This window comes from Monodon monoceros, unplaced genomic scaffold, assembly GCF_005190385.1.
Source record: "Monodon monoceros isolate NGI ecotype Baffin Bay Population unplaced genomic scaffold, NGI_Narwhal_1 Super_Scaffold_16, whole genome shotgun sequence".
Lineage (NCBI taxonomy): Eukaryota > Metazoa > Chordata > Mammalia > Artiodactyla > Monodontidae > Monodon > Monodon monoceros.
The window spans coordinates 6911128-6929738 of NW_021703772.1; the positions used below are offsets into that span (position 1 = coordinate 6911128).

An 18611-nucleotide genomic window follows, 5' to 3' on the forward strand; every position below is an offset into this window, starting at 1 on the left:
CAGGGATTTGCATTTGCTGCTGAGCCACTGGTCAGGTGGTGGGGAGTCTGGAAGGTGAGCTGCACCAGGACTCAAAGCAGCCTCTGTTTGACTCAGGAGCAAGGACGTTATCCTCTGGGCACCAGAGCCACTGAAGGGTTTTTGCAAAGCAGAGGAGGGTTCTATCCCTGGTCGGGGAACTAGATCCCGCATGCATGCCGCAAGAGTTCTCATGCCTCAACTAAGAGTCTGCATGCCACAACTAAAGATCCCATGTGCCTCAACTAAGACCTGGTGCAGCCAAAATAAATAAATAAATAAATATTTAAAAAAATAAAATAAAGTGATTTACCAATCCAGGCAATGCTGATTTGGGCCAGAACCGAGGAGGTAGTTGTGGAGGTGGAGAGAGGAGGTGACAGACAGAAGACATAGTAGAGGGAAGAATAGGGACCAGGTGCTCCCTGGCAGGAGATTAGGGAGCGGGGCAAGTCGGAATGCCTCCCAGATACGGGGCTTTCCAGGGAAGAACGCCCCACTGAGCACAGTAGGCCTAGAGGAGAAGATGAACTTGGTTTGGAGCAAACTGAGCTTGAGATGCCTGGGTGTGCTGTTGCCTATGCCCGTTAGATGCTCAGGGGATACCAGGGTTCCAGAAACCATCATTTTAGAGGTGAAAAGCCAAGGGAGAGTTGGGAGGCAGAGATTGTGGCTGAATAGGAGTCTATCTGCAATTATGAAAAAGTACTAGAAATTGTCACAGCCAAGAGGAGCCTAAGGGAATGTGATGACTAAATGTCATGTGGGATCTTGGAACAGAAAAAGGACATTAGGTAAAAACTAAGGAAATCTGAATAAAGAATGGGCTTTAGTTTAATAATAATACGTAAATATTGATTCATTCAGTGTGGCAAATGCACCATCCTAATGTAAGATGTTAATAATTTAGAGGAAACTGGGTATGGGGGAACTCACTGTACTTTCTTTGCAACTTTTTTGTAAATCTGAAACTATTTGAAAATAAAAAGTATATTTTTAAAAAGAGTATTAGGCTTAGTAAGAACTATATTATGTTCTTAAATCAGAGGAACATAACTGCCATATTTTCTCTGATGAGCAAAGAAGCCTTTGTGTTCTCTGGTGGCTGCAGAGTACTGTCCCTTGGAGACCACCCCCAAGGTGGCACGCCTGTAAGAGCACATTCACCCGTACCTCCTTATGCAATGAGTCACGCTGTGAATCATCTCTAGCAATATGCTGCTCCCCGAGTTTACCCCACCTTAAGGGCATATCAAGGTGGCAGTAATAACACACTTCACATCCAACCTAATCTTTCTTCTCGACCTGTCAATGTAGAAGTGCACCTCCTGTCAAAAAGAACCGCTTCACGTTTGAATAGATAAAGGATGCACTTGAAAACATGGGAATTATCTTATTTTATCCTGAACTGCGGTTATGATTGACATCTGGAGCAGGACATTGCTTTACTGTGTGCGACACGTAGTTCCCCTGGCCCCCAGGACCTGTGTCAACCAAATACCACCCCCATACATTTCCAAGTGCACCCAGCTTCCGCCCCCTCCCTGTCCACCCCCCAAGCATAAGTAAACTAAACCCTTAGGGTTGTGATATTAGACTGGGAGGCAAGCAGTGAAAAATGTTAAAGGAATAGGAAAACAGACACTCTAGAAAGAAGTTATCTACACGTGATAAAATTGTAGAGAACTAAATAGACACACACGAATACAAGTAAAAAGGGGGGAAATCTGAAAAAGATGGGTGGATTACAGCTACATGTGAATCTATAATTATCTCAATAATATTTTCAACTTAAAAAATAACTTAAGGGCAGCCATTGTTGAATCATAAATGCTCCGACACCCCCCCCCAGACTCTCCTATACACATTCAGCAACAAAAGGTGAGCAAAGGGAATTCCCTGGCGGTCCAGTGGTTAGGACTCCGAGCTTCCACTGCAGGGGGCACGGGTTCAATCCCTGGTCAGGGAACCAAGATCCCGCATGCCACACAGTGTAGCAAAAAAAAAAAAAAAAATGGTGAGCAAAGTTCTGGTTGTTATAGACTCAGGGAAACCAGAGTTTAAGTCTTGACTCCAACTCTCACTAGCTGTGTGACCTTGGGTAAGGTACATAACCTCTCTGAACTGCAGTTTCCTCATCTAACAAATGGGAAGCATGGTTGGAATGATTAGCTGTAACAGGTGAAGTGCCTAGCACAAGGCAGGTGCCCAATAAATAGCAGGGACCCCTACTTCTCCTTTGGTTGCAGGTTGCAGAACTTTGCCCCAAGTTCTCAGCTGCCGCTTTCTCCATGCAGCACCCTCAGCTCCTTTGCACCCTGTTTCTCCCACTGCACCTACCTAGAAAACCCTGGGCTGCACATCCAACCTGCACACGGGACATCCTGCCTTCCGACGCCAGAGCAGACACAACGCCTCTAGTGCGCAGGCCCAGCCAAGCTGAGGTTCCATATCCCGTTCGGGGCAGCGGCTGCTCACTTCCTGCTCACACCCGCACGCCCTTGTAGGGGCGGCCAGCTGCAGATCGTAAACTAGCCAGCACGTGAAAGTCAGGCGTTTTGGTACCAGAATAACCTGGAGGGCCAGGGCTGTCCTGACCTCTGCTCTCCAGGGACTGGCCTTCCAGCTCTTCTCTCTGGCTCTCACACCCGCACAAAGGTCCGACCTATTCCTGCCCACCCTGACTTAGGATATCCTGGGGTCAAGCAATGCAGGAACCAACTGGCTGATCCTCTCACCGGGCCCTGCCAGGCAGACTCCCAAGTCCCTGGCTTGCCTGGCATCTCAGGCGGGAGCCAACCACAGCCAACCTGTGGGCTTGTGGGGTAGGAGGGCAGCAGACGGGCTCAGATTCCCAGAGAAGCATGCCGCCCTCCCTGAGTATCCTGAGAGAGGGGTGTGGCTGGAGTGGAAGCCTGCCAATGGGGAAATCGTGTCTGACCCTGCAAACCCACAGCTTTTCGCCTGTATTTTTTTCTTAATTTTTTTTTTTGGCCGCATCACGCAGCATGCGGGATCTCAGTTCCCTGACCAGGGATGGAACCCGTGCCCCCTGCGCTGGAAGTGCAGAGTCTTAACCACCGGACAGCCAGGGAAGCCCCGTGCCTGTATTGTTATTATCAGTCTTCCTCCTCCAGAAATGAATCCTCACCCCGTCAATATCAGAATGCCTCATATCCAACACTCGAGTTCAGACCTTGCTCTGTGTGTATGGGATCCTGTCCAAGGTTCCCAAGTGGAGCCTCCGGTCTAAATCCCAGTCCCCAGGACACAAACCAGCCTGGAATCCTGCTGAACAAACCCAGATGTGGGAGCCTTCATATGCACGGAACCCACACTGTGTCTGGCCCTCCGCCACTGCTGTTTGTCCTGGAGACCTGACCCCGAGTGTCCAGCCCACACATGCCCCCTCCCATTCACCCTCGTACCTCCTGTGAGCAGGTTAAACTGTACAGAACTCTCCAACCCCCTTTCATCCTATTCCCTTGAGACATGGACCAGAGCCTACACATCCCCCAAGCCCCTCCGTGGCCACCAAGAGAGCCATTCAGCCTCTCTGCCATCATTAGCAGGCCCCAAGGCCGGGGTACCATGGGCCAAGAAGGGGATTCTGCAAAGGACAGGGCCCTGGCATCACCTCCGTTACGTCTCCTCCTTTCCTCCCGGACGTGAGCATCCTTTCCCCCAACCCCTTCTATGCCCAATCTCAATGAAGACAGTCTAAACAAGAAGCCTGTCTGACTCACGGTGAACCCCCTCTTCTGGGACAACCCATTCCCGGGGCTGGGCTCTGCCATTGTTGGCCCCAGGGCACTGATCCCCTGACCGAAGCTGGGCCAGATTCTCCTGCCCAGAAACAGCACACTGGAACCAGAGGCTCGGAGACTAGAAGCGTTTGGTTCTGAGCCACCACCAGGTGAATGGCCACCCCAGAGGGCAGGACCCTGAGTTCCTGGGCTGGGACCCCAAGCCTTCTCTGATTTCCACCCAGCCCAGGTGTGGCAACTGGAGATTCTTCCTTTAAGTCAGTTCTCTGAGCCACTCTGAGGTCTTCCAATGCATTCCTTTTTTTCCCCTTTAAACCAGCCAACTCGCAGTTCGTTGTTTGCATTCAACGGAAACAACCAACAGCCCAGAGCTCAAACAGGACTTGGACCCAAAAGTTAAATCAGAGATGAAGAGTGTTTTTACCCACATGTGTCCACTGCCCTGTTTCTCTTGGGAGGCTCTTTGGGTGCTTTGGAGCTAGGATTGGTCAGGTCATTAGACACACTGCTCCCCCTCCAAGTTTCCAGGGAAACAGCTTACCCCAGGGGTCCTGGAGAAAGCCCGGGACACACCAGGCCCCTTCGAGTGAGCGCATCGATTTCAGGATGCCTTCTCGCCTTGATGGGTCTCCTTTCTAGATGCTGCCCTCCCCCCTGCCCAGACTCAGGGCCCCTCAAGGCTGCAGCTTACGTGCTGTTGACGTCACTCGGCTTCCCCAACAAGTCAGCCTGACTCACAACCAGGACAGAAGAGACAAACTTTATTTCTGTGAAGAAGACCGCACTTTGGTATTTAGCATAACTAAAGGGCTAACTGTGGGGCACTGCTACCATGCTGCTAACGACCCCATTTCCCGAGTCCTGAGCCGGCCTCTTCACTCATCCACAGCCGCCTCCTGGTTTGTCTTCTCTTCCTTAACTTCTCTTCCATCTTTCAGATTTTGGCGAGCAAACTCCTCAAAAACCAAATTTTCATCCTGAAAACTAAAATACAACAAAGAACACTTTGATCATGGCATGTTCTTTGAAGCTTTCAATGAGATCTTGAGGAAAACAAGATCCTTGATCTCCCTTTTGCAACACAGGAACCGATCAAGATTTTCCTACGTGATGGAACACAGGACAATGCCATTCTCCTCATAGTTTTTCAAGTAAAATCTCTTTAACAAACAAAAATCAGAGAAAATGAAGGAACCAACAGAGTAGACATACATGCCCGGAATAACTGTGTGTGTATATGTGAATGTGTGTGCGTGTATGTGTATGTGTGCACATGTATGCATGTGTGTGCGCATGTATGTGTATGTGTGCGTGTGTGTATGCATGTGTGCATGTCCTGGTACTAGAGAGCAAAAGGAAAGCCAGGCCCTGCGCCGGTATCGAGAGCATGGAAAGACCCAAAAAGGGGCTTGCGCTTGTCTTGTGCAGAGCTCAGCCTATCAATAACCACTGTTGTGGTTGGACTGGCCCTTGTGGTTCCTGTTACGACTGCAAGATTCCCTTCAGCAATAACCATCCAGAAACTTTTAGAAAATAAAGGTTTATTACTTACAGAACCTGGAAATTACACAGCATATACCTGGGGCCACACAGCGAGGTCGTGGGTAGCGAGGGAGAGCACACCACACAGGCCTGGGGTTCTGCCTTTACTGCGGTTGGAGGTGGGGGCCTAGGGTTTCGAGGGCTCACTCTTTATTGGTGAATTTAAAACAGAAGAGCGGGAATTTAAAGTGCAGAAAGACAAAAAACAAGTGGCTCAAATGATCTGCTATTGAAATCAACCAAACTCTAAAACAAAGGAGAGGGAGAGCCGGCCTGGCTCTGATCGAGTCCGGTGGCTGGCAATGTGTTTATTCAAGTGGATGCCTCTTTGAAGGGGATGCCTCGGCAATCAAAGCTTAAGTCAGGCACTTGCATTACAAAAAAAGAAAAAACAAAAACTGTGAGGGGTCACATTAGGGCTGGGGAGAAGGAGGTCACAGAAAGGGATAACACCAAGCAGGGCTCACCTTTTCTTGGTCTTATCTGTGAGCATGGAAGAAAGGAGAGAGAGATCTATTAGCATAAATCCTGTCTACCGGAAATTTTCTTCCTTTGTTAGGTCACTTTATAGGTGGAGGAATAAAAGGCCTAGATATATGCATTTCATGAGAATGGCGTGTAATTCCTCCTTCTTTGCCATTTCCCACTCGGAGGGCCTTTCTCCCTGCATTTTTAACCATCGCTTCCTCTAAAAGTTGCCACCACAACCTTCACCTCCCCAGACGGAATCAGCCATAACCTCGCCTCTAGGACCCTTTCCCTGATTAGCCTCAGCCCCTCTGATGTTGTGCTTCTCCTTTCTAAGCCTTTCTCCCTATGTGCCCTTTGGACCCTGTCCAGATCAGAGTCCCCAGGAGCTGTTACGACCCAGACTTCCATGGTCCGGCTCTCTAGGGGTGAGTCCTGGGACTTGACATTGAACTAGCACTCCAGTGGCTGGGGGAAGGGGGTGACTAAAGCTTGAGAACCACTCCCTGGCCCCTCAGGGAGTTTGACTTCTCTCTTAACACATTGATCTTGGGGTAGGGGGCGGGTGCGGGGAGTGGGTTAGATTTTCACATATATTTTGCAGACCCAGGGTTATTGCTAATTCTTTGTGAGGTTTTCTGCTTTTTGTTTTTGTTTTTTTAAATTATTTTTTCTTACTTATTTATTTGGCAGTGTTGGGTCTTTGTTGCTACACACGGGCTTTCTCTAGTTGCGGCGAGCAGGGGCTACTCTTCGTGGTGAGGCACGGGCTTCTCATTGCGGTGGCTTCTCTTGTTGCAGAGCACGGGCTCTAGAGCGCAGGCTCAGTAGTTGTGGCGCACGGGCTTAGTTGCTCCACGGCATGTGGGATCTTCCTGGACCAGGGATCAAACCTGTGTCCCCTGCAATGGCAGGCGGATTCCTAACCACCGCGTTTTTGTTTTTGTTTTTGTTTTTGTTTTTGTTTTTGTTTTTAGCTTTTTGCTGCCCACCTAGTAAAGTCCTAGTGTAATCGCCTCACCACCCACCATGGTGAGCCAGGAAGAGCTAAGTGAGGCTACACAGCTCCAGAGGGTTTGGGGGAGCTTGTGGCGGGGCTGAGCCACTGCCCTTATCTCTTGTGCCTGTCTGGAAGGCAGTACCAGGAGGGAAGTGTCTGTGTGGGCTGCTAACCACAGGGGACCTACAGAGAGGCTGATTCATCAAAATGACCCTGGGCAAGAACCATCCTGGACCCCCCCCCACCCTTGTATGTAATAAGTTCTGGTAGCATTTCTCCAGAACTTATTACATACAAATTACTTGGCCCCTGGCCCTGGCAGGGTTTCTTAACTCCAACTTATGCTTTCTCTGCTTAGCATCTACCCGTCTCAACTCGGGGCACCGGGGACCAGGCAGGTAAGATGTGAGCATGCATCTGTGAATGAAACTTGGGACTCATAAACCTCTGGAAATCAAAATTTTGAGGCCATGGGGGTGATTTGTCCTTTCTCCCCAAAATCTCACAGTATAAAAGATCATTGGTTTAGCCTTGATGTTATGATATGTTCAACATGAGGGCCATAATGACTGGAACATGAAAATGTCATACCCAGAAAAGGAATAACTCCACTTCCCCCAAGTGAAGTCATAAAGTCTGTTCACGGGGCCAGAAAATGATCTGACACAAACTATGACATCTCCTCTGGTCATAGTTTTAAAATAGCCTTTTAGAATGTCCTTGAAAGGGACCAGAATGTGTCTCAATCTCACATAGTTAAAAATAGTATTTTAACGATACAAGCATAAATGAATAAAAAAAAATATGGTTAGACTGTATTTTTCCCCCAAGGGAAGTTTTTGTCAAACTTCCAAAAGTTTTGAGTATTTGAATCTAAAATATTTGGAAGAGATACTTTGAGACAAAATAGTTTTGAGACAAAGCCAAAATGAATATGGGGCTCATTCTAATGTTTAAATGCCATTTCATTATCAACATAGAAAAGCTCTTTATAAAATATAAGAAAAAAAAAACCTGCTTGTTTATACCACTTTTACTTAAAATGTTAATTACTATAACTCGGGAGGGTTCTCATCCAGACAGGTCCATTTTTCTTTCCTGCCAACTAAGCCACCTTAACACACAGAGGAGAATTTTTCCTCAGAATTTCTGAGATTGCGCCTATATTATTTTTGCCGCTTCATTTATCCCCTTTAAAAGAGCTGTATTAAGATCTAATTCAAATATCATACAATTCACCTATTTACACGTACAGGCCCATGGGTTTTAGTTTGCTCACAGAGCTGTACAACCATTACTTAATTTACTTTTAACATCCATACAAGAGCCAACGGATTTACAATTCAAAGGAGCCAAGGTATTAGGAGCCCAGCCTGACGCTCTTTTCCAGCATTTTCTGTATTCTCTTCATAGCTGCCATCGCCAGAAATACTTATCATCTTCTAAATTCCTATTAATGCTTCCAAATGAAAGGCAAACGCCTCAGGCTGTCAAATTTACTTTTCACTCAAATTTTATTTAAATCTAAATCCAGGTCTGGGGACTTCCCTGGGGGTCCAGCGGTTAAGACTCCGCACTCCCAAAGCAGGTGGCCCGGGTTCGATCACCTAGTCAGGGAACTAGATCCCGCATGCATGCCGCAAATAAAAGATCCCACATGCCGCAACTAAAAGATCCCACATGCCGCAGCGAAGACCAGGCGCAGCCAGATAAATAAATAAATAAAATTTGTTTTAAAAAAGAGAGAGTAGATCCTAAGACTTCTCATCACAAGGACAAAAACACTAAAAAAAAAAAAATGAATCCATGTCTGTTCACAGCAAAGCTTCTGCTTTTAAATCATTCCTGATAAAACCAAACGAGACAACCCGCCCCCAAGCAGGGATGCTACGTCCTCCACACACTCACTGAAAGTGGACAAGCCACCTGGCCCATGACCTAGTAGCCGAGCACTCATTCCTGGGAGGGGGGACCCAGGCACTTGAAGGTGGCCTGGAACCTCGGCCACCTGGCCCTGCCTGTGCTCAGATATGCAGTCAAGGAAGACTAGCAGTGAGTACGTAATAAATCTGTGAGTGGTAAAGGACTAGAAAAAGGCAAGATAACGCGAGACTGACCTGGGTCCTCAGACTGGGGGTGCATGAGGCGGAACGGCACGTCAGCGGCCACTTCACTAGAAAGAAAGAAGGATGCAGAGCGGTGAGAACACGCACACAATTGTAAATGCACAGCCAAGAGCTGGGAGCTGGGGTTGCAGAGCTCTGTGAACGGTCCCCAGGCCCCAGCTGAAAGAGGACTCAGTGAGAGTCAAAACAAAACAAACCAGAAATCAGGAAGTGGTCAAGAAGGAATTTTAAATGTATTCCCTGGAATGTGGTCTAGAAACTCCACTTGCGAGAGGCTGAGGCAGCTAGGATTTTTAGGTCCCCCTTCCTCCTGGTTATTAGTTTCAGGGACATGATATTATGGGTAGAGAAGAGGTGAAATCCTGGAGAATAAGGATAGTTTTGAAAATATCCTTTGCAAAATGTAACTACTTTTTACGTGTTAAATCTGTGCTAAGGCCGTACACAGTCCCTCTGCAGAGAGCAGAACAGGGATGAGCAGGGTCTACCCAACTCCAGAGGCTAAAGGGCTTCGAGGCGACTTGGAATTTATATTAAAAAAGGAAGGCAACAGGGCTTCCCAGGTGGCGCAGTGGTTAAGAATCCGCCTGCCAATGCAGGGGACACGGGTTTGAGCCCTGGTCTGGGAAGAACCCACATGCCGTGGAGCAACTAAGCCCGTGCGCCACAACTACTGAGCCCGCGTGCTACAACTACGGAAGCCCACACGCCTAGAGCCGGTGCTCTGCAACAAGAGAAGCCGCCGCAGTGAGAAGCCCGTGCACCGCAACAAAGACCCAATGCAGCCGAAAATAAATAAATAAATTAATTAATTTAAAAAAAAAGAAGGCAAGGAGTCAGGAAGGGGTGGAAGGGAAATCTAGGCACAGGAAGAATGGAAAGGGGTGTGGGAAACAAGGGTTACTCCTTGTTTCACCCAGGACCCATCACCTCCCGCCCTGGGGTTACTGCTTCGGTCAAAGCACTTCTGCTGCTAAGGTGCTCCTGGCGGACCCGAATACGGCTGGGGTCTAGGAGAGAAGGCACAGCCTGGGCTCCATGTGAGGGGAGGTGATAAGAGTCAGTGAAGGAATATGTAAGGTCAGTGCCTGCCTCAGACTTGTCTTACCTGCTGCCTCTTTGTGCATGATTTAAATGGCTGCTGTCACTAATCACAATCGCCCACAGGTGGAAACAACCCAAATGTCCACCAACCAAAACGTGGTCCGTCCATACCATGGAGTATTTCCCGGCCATAAGAAGGAATGAAGTGCTGACATGTGCTACAACATGGACCTTGCAGACATGATGTCAAGGGAAGAAGCCAGCCACAAAAGGACAAATATTGCCTGATTCCATTCATATAACATGTCCAGATTAGGCAAATCTACAGAGCTAGAAAGCAGGTTAGTGGTTGCCAGGGGTGAGGGGGAGGGGAGAATGGGAGAGACGGCTAATAGGTAAGGGGGTTCCTTTTGGGATGGGAAAAGTGTACAGGAGCTAGAGAGTGGTGACAGAGGCACAACACTGTGAATGTCCCTGATGCCACTGAACTGTACACTTTTAAAAGGGTAAAATGGTGAACTTCACGTTATGTATATTTTACCCCTCCCCCCCCACACACGGGCAGCTGCAAGGAGTGTGCCAGTTTTCTGAGTGTGTGTGTATGTGTGTGTCCTCGCCCAGGTGCAGGCCCAGCTACTGTCTCAGAGGAGCATCCCCAACCTCACACCTATCAGCCAAGGTCTGCAGGGTGTTACGGGCATCATCTCCTAAGGCCTCTGAGCATGACAGCCGGGAAACCAGACTTCACTGTCACTGTTTTGAAGCCCCGGTTTGTCCCCTTTGCTATCTTGGAATCAAGCAGAGAATCAAGCAGAGAAGGAAGATGAAGGGGTTTACCTGGAGGTGAGGTCTCCCAGAAGGCTAGGAAACATAAAAGCAAACAGGGCTGTGGTGACTCTCCACAGTGGTAACACAACCTTACTTGCCGTTATCCAGAGGCTGGACACGTGCCCGCCATGTTCCTCACTCACAACTTTCAGGATCTTCGCACCCCTAACAGCCAACTCAGCTATTCCTCTCTACTTGTGATTTCATCTCTTTCTCAAGTGGGTTAGTTAAAAAGAGGAATTACGTAGGTTCAAGCCCTAATGTTCAAGAATAAACCTCGGTCCAGAATTTCTCTCTGGGCCACAAAGGTCACTGTGAACTACCTGCTGATCACTTACCTTGACTGCTGCACTCGACCCTGTTTTAGATCCTCTCAGAGAAGATGAAAGAAAACACTATACACTTTGAGAAACACAGCTACACACACTGTGTTAACGAAATTTGCAGAATCAACCCACGTTCTACTTTGTTGCCCCAACCAAAATTTGGGGAACTCTTCACCTACTGAGCCCTATGGAATATACACATGGATTTGCTTTGATGGCTGAACTACCGAAGGCTGATCAAGGTAAAAGGCCAGAGCCTCTGGCAATGGAATTTGAAAAGGAAAATGAGAAGTCGAGTTTTTGCCTTCTGATAAGATTTTTAAATGGAAAGAAATTGATTTCAAAAAAGATGGGAAACCATTTCCTCAGAACTCTGAGACAGTCATGCTCTTGTATGAAAAGGAGACTCCCCAGTCCTGTGATTGCTCATTGGGGAGGAAAGGCAGGCCCTTTCCGTCATGGATGGATGCCTCCTGAGAGGCAGGTGAACCAGGATGCCCTGCGAGTTCATTTCACAGCCGCCAGTCTTTTTCAAAGTACAATCAGACGCTCAACTGACTCTCCTGTTTTATATCAGCGTCCACACGTGAGCACAGGCACACCCATTTTTGCCAAGTGGTACCAATAGTGCACGTGTTTCGTAGTCTGCTTTTCTACCTTTTCCCCCGTAATGTTATATCAGGTAGAATTGTGAAACTAGACAAATAGAATCTTTCTAAAACTCTGCTTGTAATCGATAGAATTTGTGGACTTTTCTTGCTTTCTGTCTCCCAGTCACTCAGGAATGGAACCATTCAGACTACTGATGGCCAAGATAGAGCAGGCAGAGTGCTGGAGCTGGACACTCACCCTGACACCGTGAGCTTCACCTTGATCTGGTAAGACACCAGGATCCCCATGATGGTCTTGTCTATGCCCTCCTTTATGCTGCTCAAACAGAAAAGAAAAACAGAAGAATGCAGGGAGGGGAGAAGCGGGAAGCAAAAACCGGGTGAATCAACCCCACCTCTCCCCACTGCGTCATCCAGGCTCTGCTGTGTCCTCACTGTCTGGGGCGCTGGAAGGCAGCCCTGACGCTGGGTGAAAGCGGGGCTCGGGATTTGGGGTGGGCTTTGCTCTGCCATTAATTGACCCGGTGACCTTGGCTGAAGCTCTCATTCTGGTGGAACCTCAATTTCCTTATCTGTGAAATGAGTATAAATTCACCTTCCTCACAAAAGCATGGAGAGACTGGCATGTTTATAAAATACTCCATGAACCACAAAAGATCGTTACAAACGGCAGTGCGCCGCTGTGGATGTCGTGATTCCTTTGCCCTCGCGTTCACGGATCTAGGGCATCAATCTCCCTGCTCGGCCCTCTCCCAGAGCATCACAGATGTGCTTTAGAATCTAACACACCAACTGGCAAATCATCCTCAGAAAATCCTTTGACTCCCAAGATCCTGCTTTCTGCCCAATGCTCACTGACCCCGCTGTTCGTCTCGGAGCTACGGGGGCAGGGAGGGCAAACGCGAGAGCTCTTCTCGATGGCATCACCTGGAGCTGATCGCTGGGGCCTTGGAACACACAGGGGTGGAGGGGGAGATGGCAGCAAAGGGCCCGAGCCTGGGTGGCAGCTCCTACCCCAAACCCTCAGGGCTCACCAGCAGACACACCGCTGGGAATGGAAGCCCCGGAGGATGGTGAGGAGTGACAGGGCTATTTGACGTAGAAGCTTCGTTCTAGTTTTTACTAGATCTGCTGGCTCAGTTCGGCCATGGTTCTCTGAGCGGGGTCAGCATATCAGTGCTTATTTTCATTTGAATTGAACTGACCTCTGTAGCCCTCAGGACCTCCTGTTTTTACTTTTCCTGATGGAAATGCATAACCGACCTTTCCATCATTCGTGGAGCCAGCTGGGGCACTCAGTTCATATGCTCAGGGCTCTACACTAGCTAATGATAATTTTGAAGGTAATAGCTGACATTTCTGGAGCACTTACTGTGTGCCAGGCACCACATTTTACATGGACTGTCTCACATAACCCTCAAAACCTCTCTCTGAGGCGCTGTCGCTCCCACACTTTACAGACGGGAAAACTGAGGTTCTCAAGACAGCTCCAGTTATCTGCCCAGGGTGGCCCAGACAGCAAGCAGGGGAGTTGGGGCTCAGCACAAGGCCCAGAGCTGTAGCCACTGTGTCACACCAGGGGTGGGAGTGGTGTCCCTGCTTGGGGCCCCGAGCACGTGCTTGCCACCAGGCTGCGTGTGCACGCCGTGAGCCCAGGGCTGGGACGAGGAGGAGGTGTAGACCAGCGCCACTGCAGCACTGAGTCTCGGGGCTCACATGGTGCTAGAGGCAAGGTTCGTGTCCTCGTGCTTGATTTTCCCGTCCAGGGCGATGCCCTTTCTCTCGCGGTTGTTAGCCAGCAAGGGCAGCAGGGTCAGCGTCGTGGTCAAGGTGCTGTTTGGCAGCACTTTTTCCCTGCAGGAAGAAACACAGAGAGCAGATTTAGCTGACTGCTCTTACAGCCTTGAAGCCACCTTCGCCCCCACGAGACCCTGTGTGCCATCAAGCATTTTCTAGAACCCACGTTCCCTGCGACTCATGGGAAAGACAGTCCAGGTGCCTGTGCCTTTGCCTTGTGAGAAGAACGGCATTAGTGACGTCTCAAAACAGGCTGGCAGCAACGTTAGAACGTTTCTCAAGTCCCTCAGCCTGTTCTGATTGCTGAATTTCTAGAATGTCTTGTGGGGTGAAGTGAGACTGGCCCAAGAGTCAGGGACCACACCCAGTCTCCTCCTGAGGCTTCGTGAACCACGCAGTGGGCTGCAGGGCCAACCGGCCAGTGCCAGCAACAAGCCCAGGCTGGGAGTCGTCACTGTCGGGAGGTTTCAGCGTGTGCCCAGGGAGGAGGGGCGCGAGAAGGGCCGGGTCCTCCACTGTGGGCTGTTCAGACTGGGCGGCTCTGTGGGCCTGGGTGCAGCTGGGGGCAGAGCAGCGCGGTCTCCCCAGGCCGGGCAGCATCCCAGCTCACCGAACAGCATCTGAGGCTGGAGAGTTGGCTCTGCCACTCACCCACGTGCTGACCCCTGGCCTGTGCCAACAGCCGCCATGCAGCCGCCTGCCCTCTCCGACCCCAGAGCCCAGGCGAGCCGTGTCCGTGCTCCTGGCACACCCTCTGTCCTTGTGCCCAGCCAGGAGAAGGCAGGGCCCTGAAAACACTGTCCAGGAGCCAGCCTCGGGCCCTTTCCCCAGCCTGCTCTGTAACAGATGGGGAGTCCCACTGCCACCCTCGGAATGGGTCCCCTCCTCCATCTCCCTGGGGAGTTGAAGGCGGCTGTGTCTTCTCTGGCCTCCAAGTGCACACAGGAGGCTCCCGGGCATGCAGAACCCTGCTTGAGCCCAAGGTGGCCCACATCCCTGCATCTGGGCCCTGGTAGAACTTCTCTTAATGAGCTTAGTTTGGGCAGCAGAGTGACAGAAGCACAAATTACACTGGAAAGGTAGTTGTAGTAGGAAGGGGCCCCCGGGATGGGGCTTGGACGATGGCCTTTCCTGCAGCAGCCCTTGCCGAAGGCCTATGCCAAGGCCTGGGGCCAAAGTCCCACCCGGCCACTTCCCAGCGCCTTTGGGATTGGGATTGGATGGTGGGCAGCAGCTTGGGTGTCAGGTCTGACCTGGTTCCCAGGAGGCCTGCCCGCCAGGGCCCCAGAAGCCCCACTTTCAATCTCCCTGCCTCCCACCCTTTTGAGTGTATCGGAGGATGGTTCCCAGTTTTCTGGGAGTCCTTGATGCAAAATGTATCCAAGAGCCGTAAAGAGGCCCAGGTAATGGGGTATAGTAGGGGAAAACTCAGCTGGGGACCAGTTTCTCCTATCATTGTTGGGTACGTGCCAAAAGGTGAGCCAGGAAGACGCCCAGGACACAAGGATGTTCAAGGACACAGCCTAAAAGGTAGAGTAGACCCCAGGCCTGGCCCCAAGGAGACAGTCAGTGAGTTATGGTTCTTTCCTTCCTCTCTCCTCTCTAGACCTATAAGTAAACTTAGGTCAGGATCTGGTTTAAATAACAGTTTATCCTGAAGTCGCCTTTTAAATATCATGTAATGTTATCTTGCTGAATCAGCTGTCTTTCCTCACCCTGCTCCCCGAACCCTCCTTCCTTTAACCGTGATAATATTTTTTGCATACAACAATGCTTAGAAAAAACACCTTCCCAAGCAATCCTCTCTGGGGGAAGGCATAACCCCCAGAAGCCTGTGTGCCTCATGAACCTGACTGCCTAGCACAAAGCAAAACTGGTTAGATCTCTCGCTCCACCATGAAGAAGCTATCACAGGATTCCCATTTGTTTTTAATATCTTTTCTTTTTAATTTATTTGGCTGCGCTGGAACTTAGTTGCGGCACGCAGGATCTTTATTAGTGGCAGCATGTGGGATCTAGTTCCCCGACCAGGGATCAAACCCGGTCCCCCTGCACTGGGAGCACGGAGTCTTAGCCACTGGACCACCTGGGAAATCCCCCCATTTGTTTTTTACTCTAATGAAGGGAGAAAAGTCACTAACAACAAGTGGCTGAGAACTGACATATCATCCTAATCCAGTTGTCACTGGTATCAGACTTTCAAGTTATGGAGAAGATCAAAAGATAGAGAACACTTGACTGGGCTGACAGGTCATTTGATTTTCTGCTGTGGGGGCAGAAACAGTATCAAATTCCTACCCACTTATTCAAGGATCAATAGAAAGTTCTAGACATTCCCACTGTGACGTTTCAGCCTTTATTTCTCTCCTCTCCATCATCCCTAGCTTGACCCAGCTCTCGGAATTCTTGTTAGTGAGCACACGATCAAGATGCTAACTTTCTTTGCAGTCCTTGAAGTGAGAACAGGGGAAGGAAGTGGAAGGCTGGGGAGCTAGCTGACCATTCTACTTCCGTCTTCAGCGATGACCAAAATGGGAACTTGACCAAGAAGCTGGAGCCACCCAGGAAATAGAAACCCAACCCACTACTCACTGTGTTTCCTCCGTGGCCACCGGCTTGATGTAATAATCACTCGAGTAGAGAACCACGTTGGCCACTTGTTCCACTGCAAAGGGGGACAGGGTAGGGTGACTTGGTGCGGAGTCCTGCGTAGTGCCTTCCAGGGGACATGGTTGGTCTTCCCTAATGGCCATTTGAGTGCACCTCTCAGGCTCGGCTTTAAGGCTGAGATTTCTGTTCTGTCCTCAGGCCACTTCCATTCACCAATAACCTGCTCTGTGTCAACCCTACCCATGAGCCAGTCTCCTAAAACTGCACCTCCTGGGAGACTCATCCTCCCTGCTGAGCTCAGGGCACATCTGCAGGTATCCTTCCAAAACACACAATCTCCCGGTGTCCCAAAACTCACCATGTGCTCTCTTTCCCCAAATACACTCCCTTCCAACCTTCTCTATCTTATTCAATGAGCATCTTCTTTGGGTGTCCAAGCTAGAAACCACCTGGAGGCAGCACAGGGCTGATTTGTGGGTGTAGCATGGTGGATAGGAAGGTGGGCTCTGGGGCCAGACCACTTGGGTTCACATCCCAGCTTAGCCATCTGCTGTGGGGTAATTACTGAGCTCCTCTAAGCCTCAATTTCCCCATCAGCAAAATGAGAATGATAATTGCATCTAACTTATATGGTTGTGATGATTAAAAAGATGATTTTTAATCTCCATTAAAATCAAATTTGAGAATCAGAAAAACAATTTGTGTGAAGCACTCAGCACAGTACTCGGCCTATAGAAAGTTCTTAACATCTTGCTTCAGAAATTCAACAGCTTCTTTCAAAAATTAGGGGCTTTGATGTTAGGATTCATAAAACTTTGAGAAATAATTTAAAATCTAAGTATCAAATGATACTTTCTCAGTCCTGCTGCTTTGTGGAATACTGTATTGACACTACATACAACATGCTAAACAAATAATGCCAGGTCCTACAAAGACTTAAAGGCATCGGAACTAGACCAACATAAACACAAATCCGTAAAGTAAGCATGTATATTACCATCAAGAAAAATCTAGAATTTTTTAGTATGTATGCATCAAATTCCTGAGTCTTCTCTATGATGGATAAGAGGGAAAGAGGAACGTGGTATATGGCACTTAGGGTGACCAACCATCCTGGTCTGCCTGGGACTGGCCCCATTTTAGCATTGAAAGTCCTGCGTCCTTGGTCCTGGTCAACCCAGGATGGTTGGTCACCCTAACACACTGTGAGTCTAACTCTGTCTCAGCCATCGAGTGTCTGAGGGAGAAGTGAACAGAGAGGTCTCCCTCCAAGGTCATTTTATCGTGTCTTTTTTACATCACCCATATAAGACCAAGATCTAGGAGCATCCCGTGCACTTTGATGTCCTTTGAGCTGAGGAAGTGTGTAGGACCAGCAAGCGGGAGGCGCATCTCCTGAGTAGTCAGGAGGCTTGGCCATCACATCACGGTGGCAACAGTAGCAGTGACAGTAGCGATTACCACTTACAAAGCATGTCCAGTGTGATCAATCAGTACCTAACGAAACCTGGGAAGGTAGTCCGGGAACACTGCCGTGGCTGCCCGCTAAATTCCAAGAGGACGTGCACAGCTCGAGCCCACAGGGGAGCCCAGAGTTCCCAGGCCAGGAGTCCCCACTACACGGCGCAGAAAGAAAACTCCTCCCGCACTTACCCCGAGACCTGGCACAGGGGCCCCTCAAGGAAGGCGTGACAAGGAAGGACGGGAAGATGCCCTGTCGGGGATGCTGTCCCAGGACAGAAGACAACACTAAGCTGGGCACGAGGCTGCAGGAGAGGACACCTTCCTCCTCTAAGGTCCTGCCGTGTGATGACAGAGACAAACGGGCAGTTCCAAGGCCCCGGGGGGCCTTACTGACCAGAGGAGAGACCCTTGGGAAATATGACTAGATTGGGAACCTGGAAGACTCTGCTGTCCAGGTTCGAGCAGAAAGTCCTACCTAGCACTTTAATCTTCTTCACCGTCTTCTCTGTATTATTGGTCACGGTCACAGTCACAGGAATGGGTTCCCCATGGTAATAGAGCTGAAGAAGTCAGCAGATACGTCAGAAAAGGGGAAGAGAGTGTGGCCATATCTTGTTAAATTCATCTCAGTCCTTTAACTGGAATAAAAGTGGCTGAATGCCCACACTTTCAAGGAAGACAGGGTGATGGCGTCACGTTTCCTGTGGAGAAGGGTCTGGAGCGGGCTCTACCCTGTCTGTGGGAGGCTGAGGTGGATGACGGGGGCTCCGGCCCCAATGCCCAAGTCCTGAGGGTCACGCAGAGTTAGCCCCGGGGGTGTTGAGTGGAATCATGAGGTTATTGGGGGCAGAATAAGTGAAATGAGGGGAAATCAGTGGGGAAGCCCAGAGGTAGAGCTTGCCCAGCAGTGACTCTGTGTGATCTAGCCCAGGTGCTCATGTCCTTGCGTGCAAGGGCGTGCGCACACACACACACACACACACACACACACACACACACACACACACACA

At 49.5% G+C, this 18611-nt stretch overlaps 1 protein-coding gene across 3 annotated transcripts in view; it reads right to left on the minus strand.

Annotated features, from left to right (window-relative positions):
- Positions 1 to 4555: 4555 nt before the first annotated feature.
- The window catches only part of SAG (S-antigen visual arrestin), a 31743-nt gene continuing 17687 nt past the window's right edge, over positions 4556 to 18611 (minus strand). The window contains exons 8-15 of one of the 3 annotated variants that reach the window (XM_029225320.1): positions 18077 to 18161; positions 16120 to 16192; positions 13447 to 13584; positions 11969 to 12046; positions 10803 to 10826; positions 8913 to 8968; positions 5795 to 5810; positions 4556 to 4769 (exon numbers count right to left, since the gene is read on the minus strand). In XM_029225320.1, the coding sequence (XP_029081153.1) occupies positions 4661 to 4769; positions 5795 to 5810; positions 8913 to 8968; positions 10803 to 10826; positions 11969 to 12046; positions 13447 to 13584; positions 16120 to 16192; positions 18077 to 18161 (579 nt within the window). In that variant the 3' untranslated portion in view covers positions 4556 to 4660. Of the gene's footprint in view, positions 4770 to 5313; positions 5696 to 5794; positions 5811 to 6323; positions 6330 to 8908; positions 8969 to 10802; positions 10827 to 11968; positions 12047 to 13446; positions 13585 to 16119; positions 16193 to 18076; positions 18162 to 18611 lie in introns of those variants that run through there. The other 2 variants (XM_029225321.1, XM_029225322.1) reach the window with 2 other exon arrangements.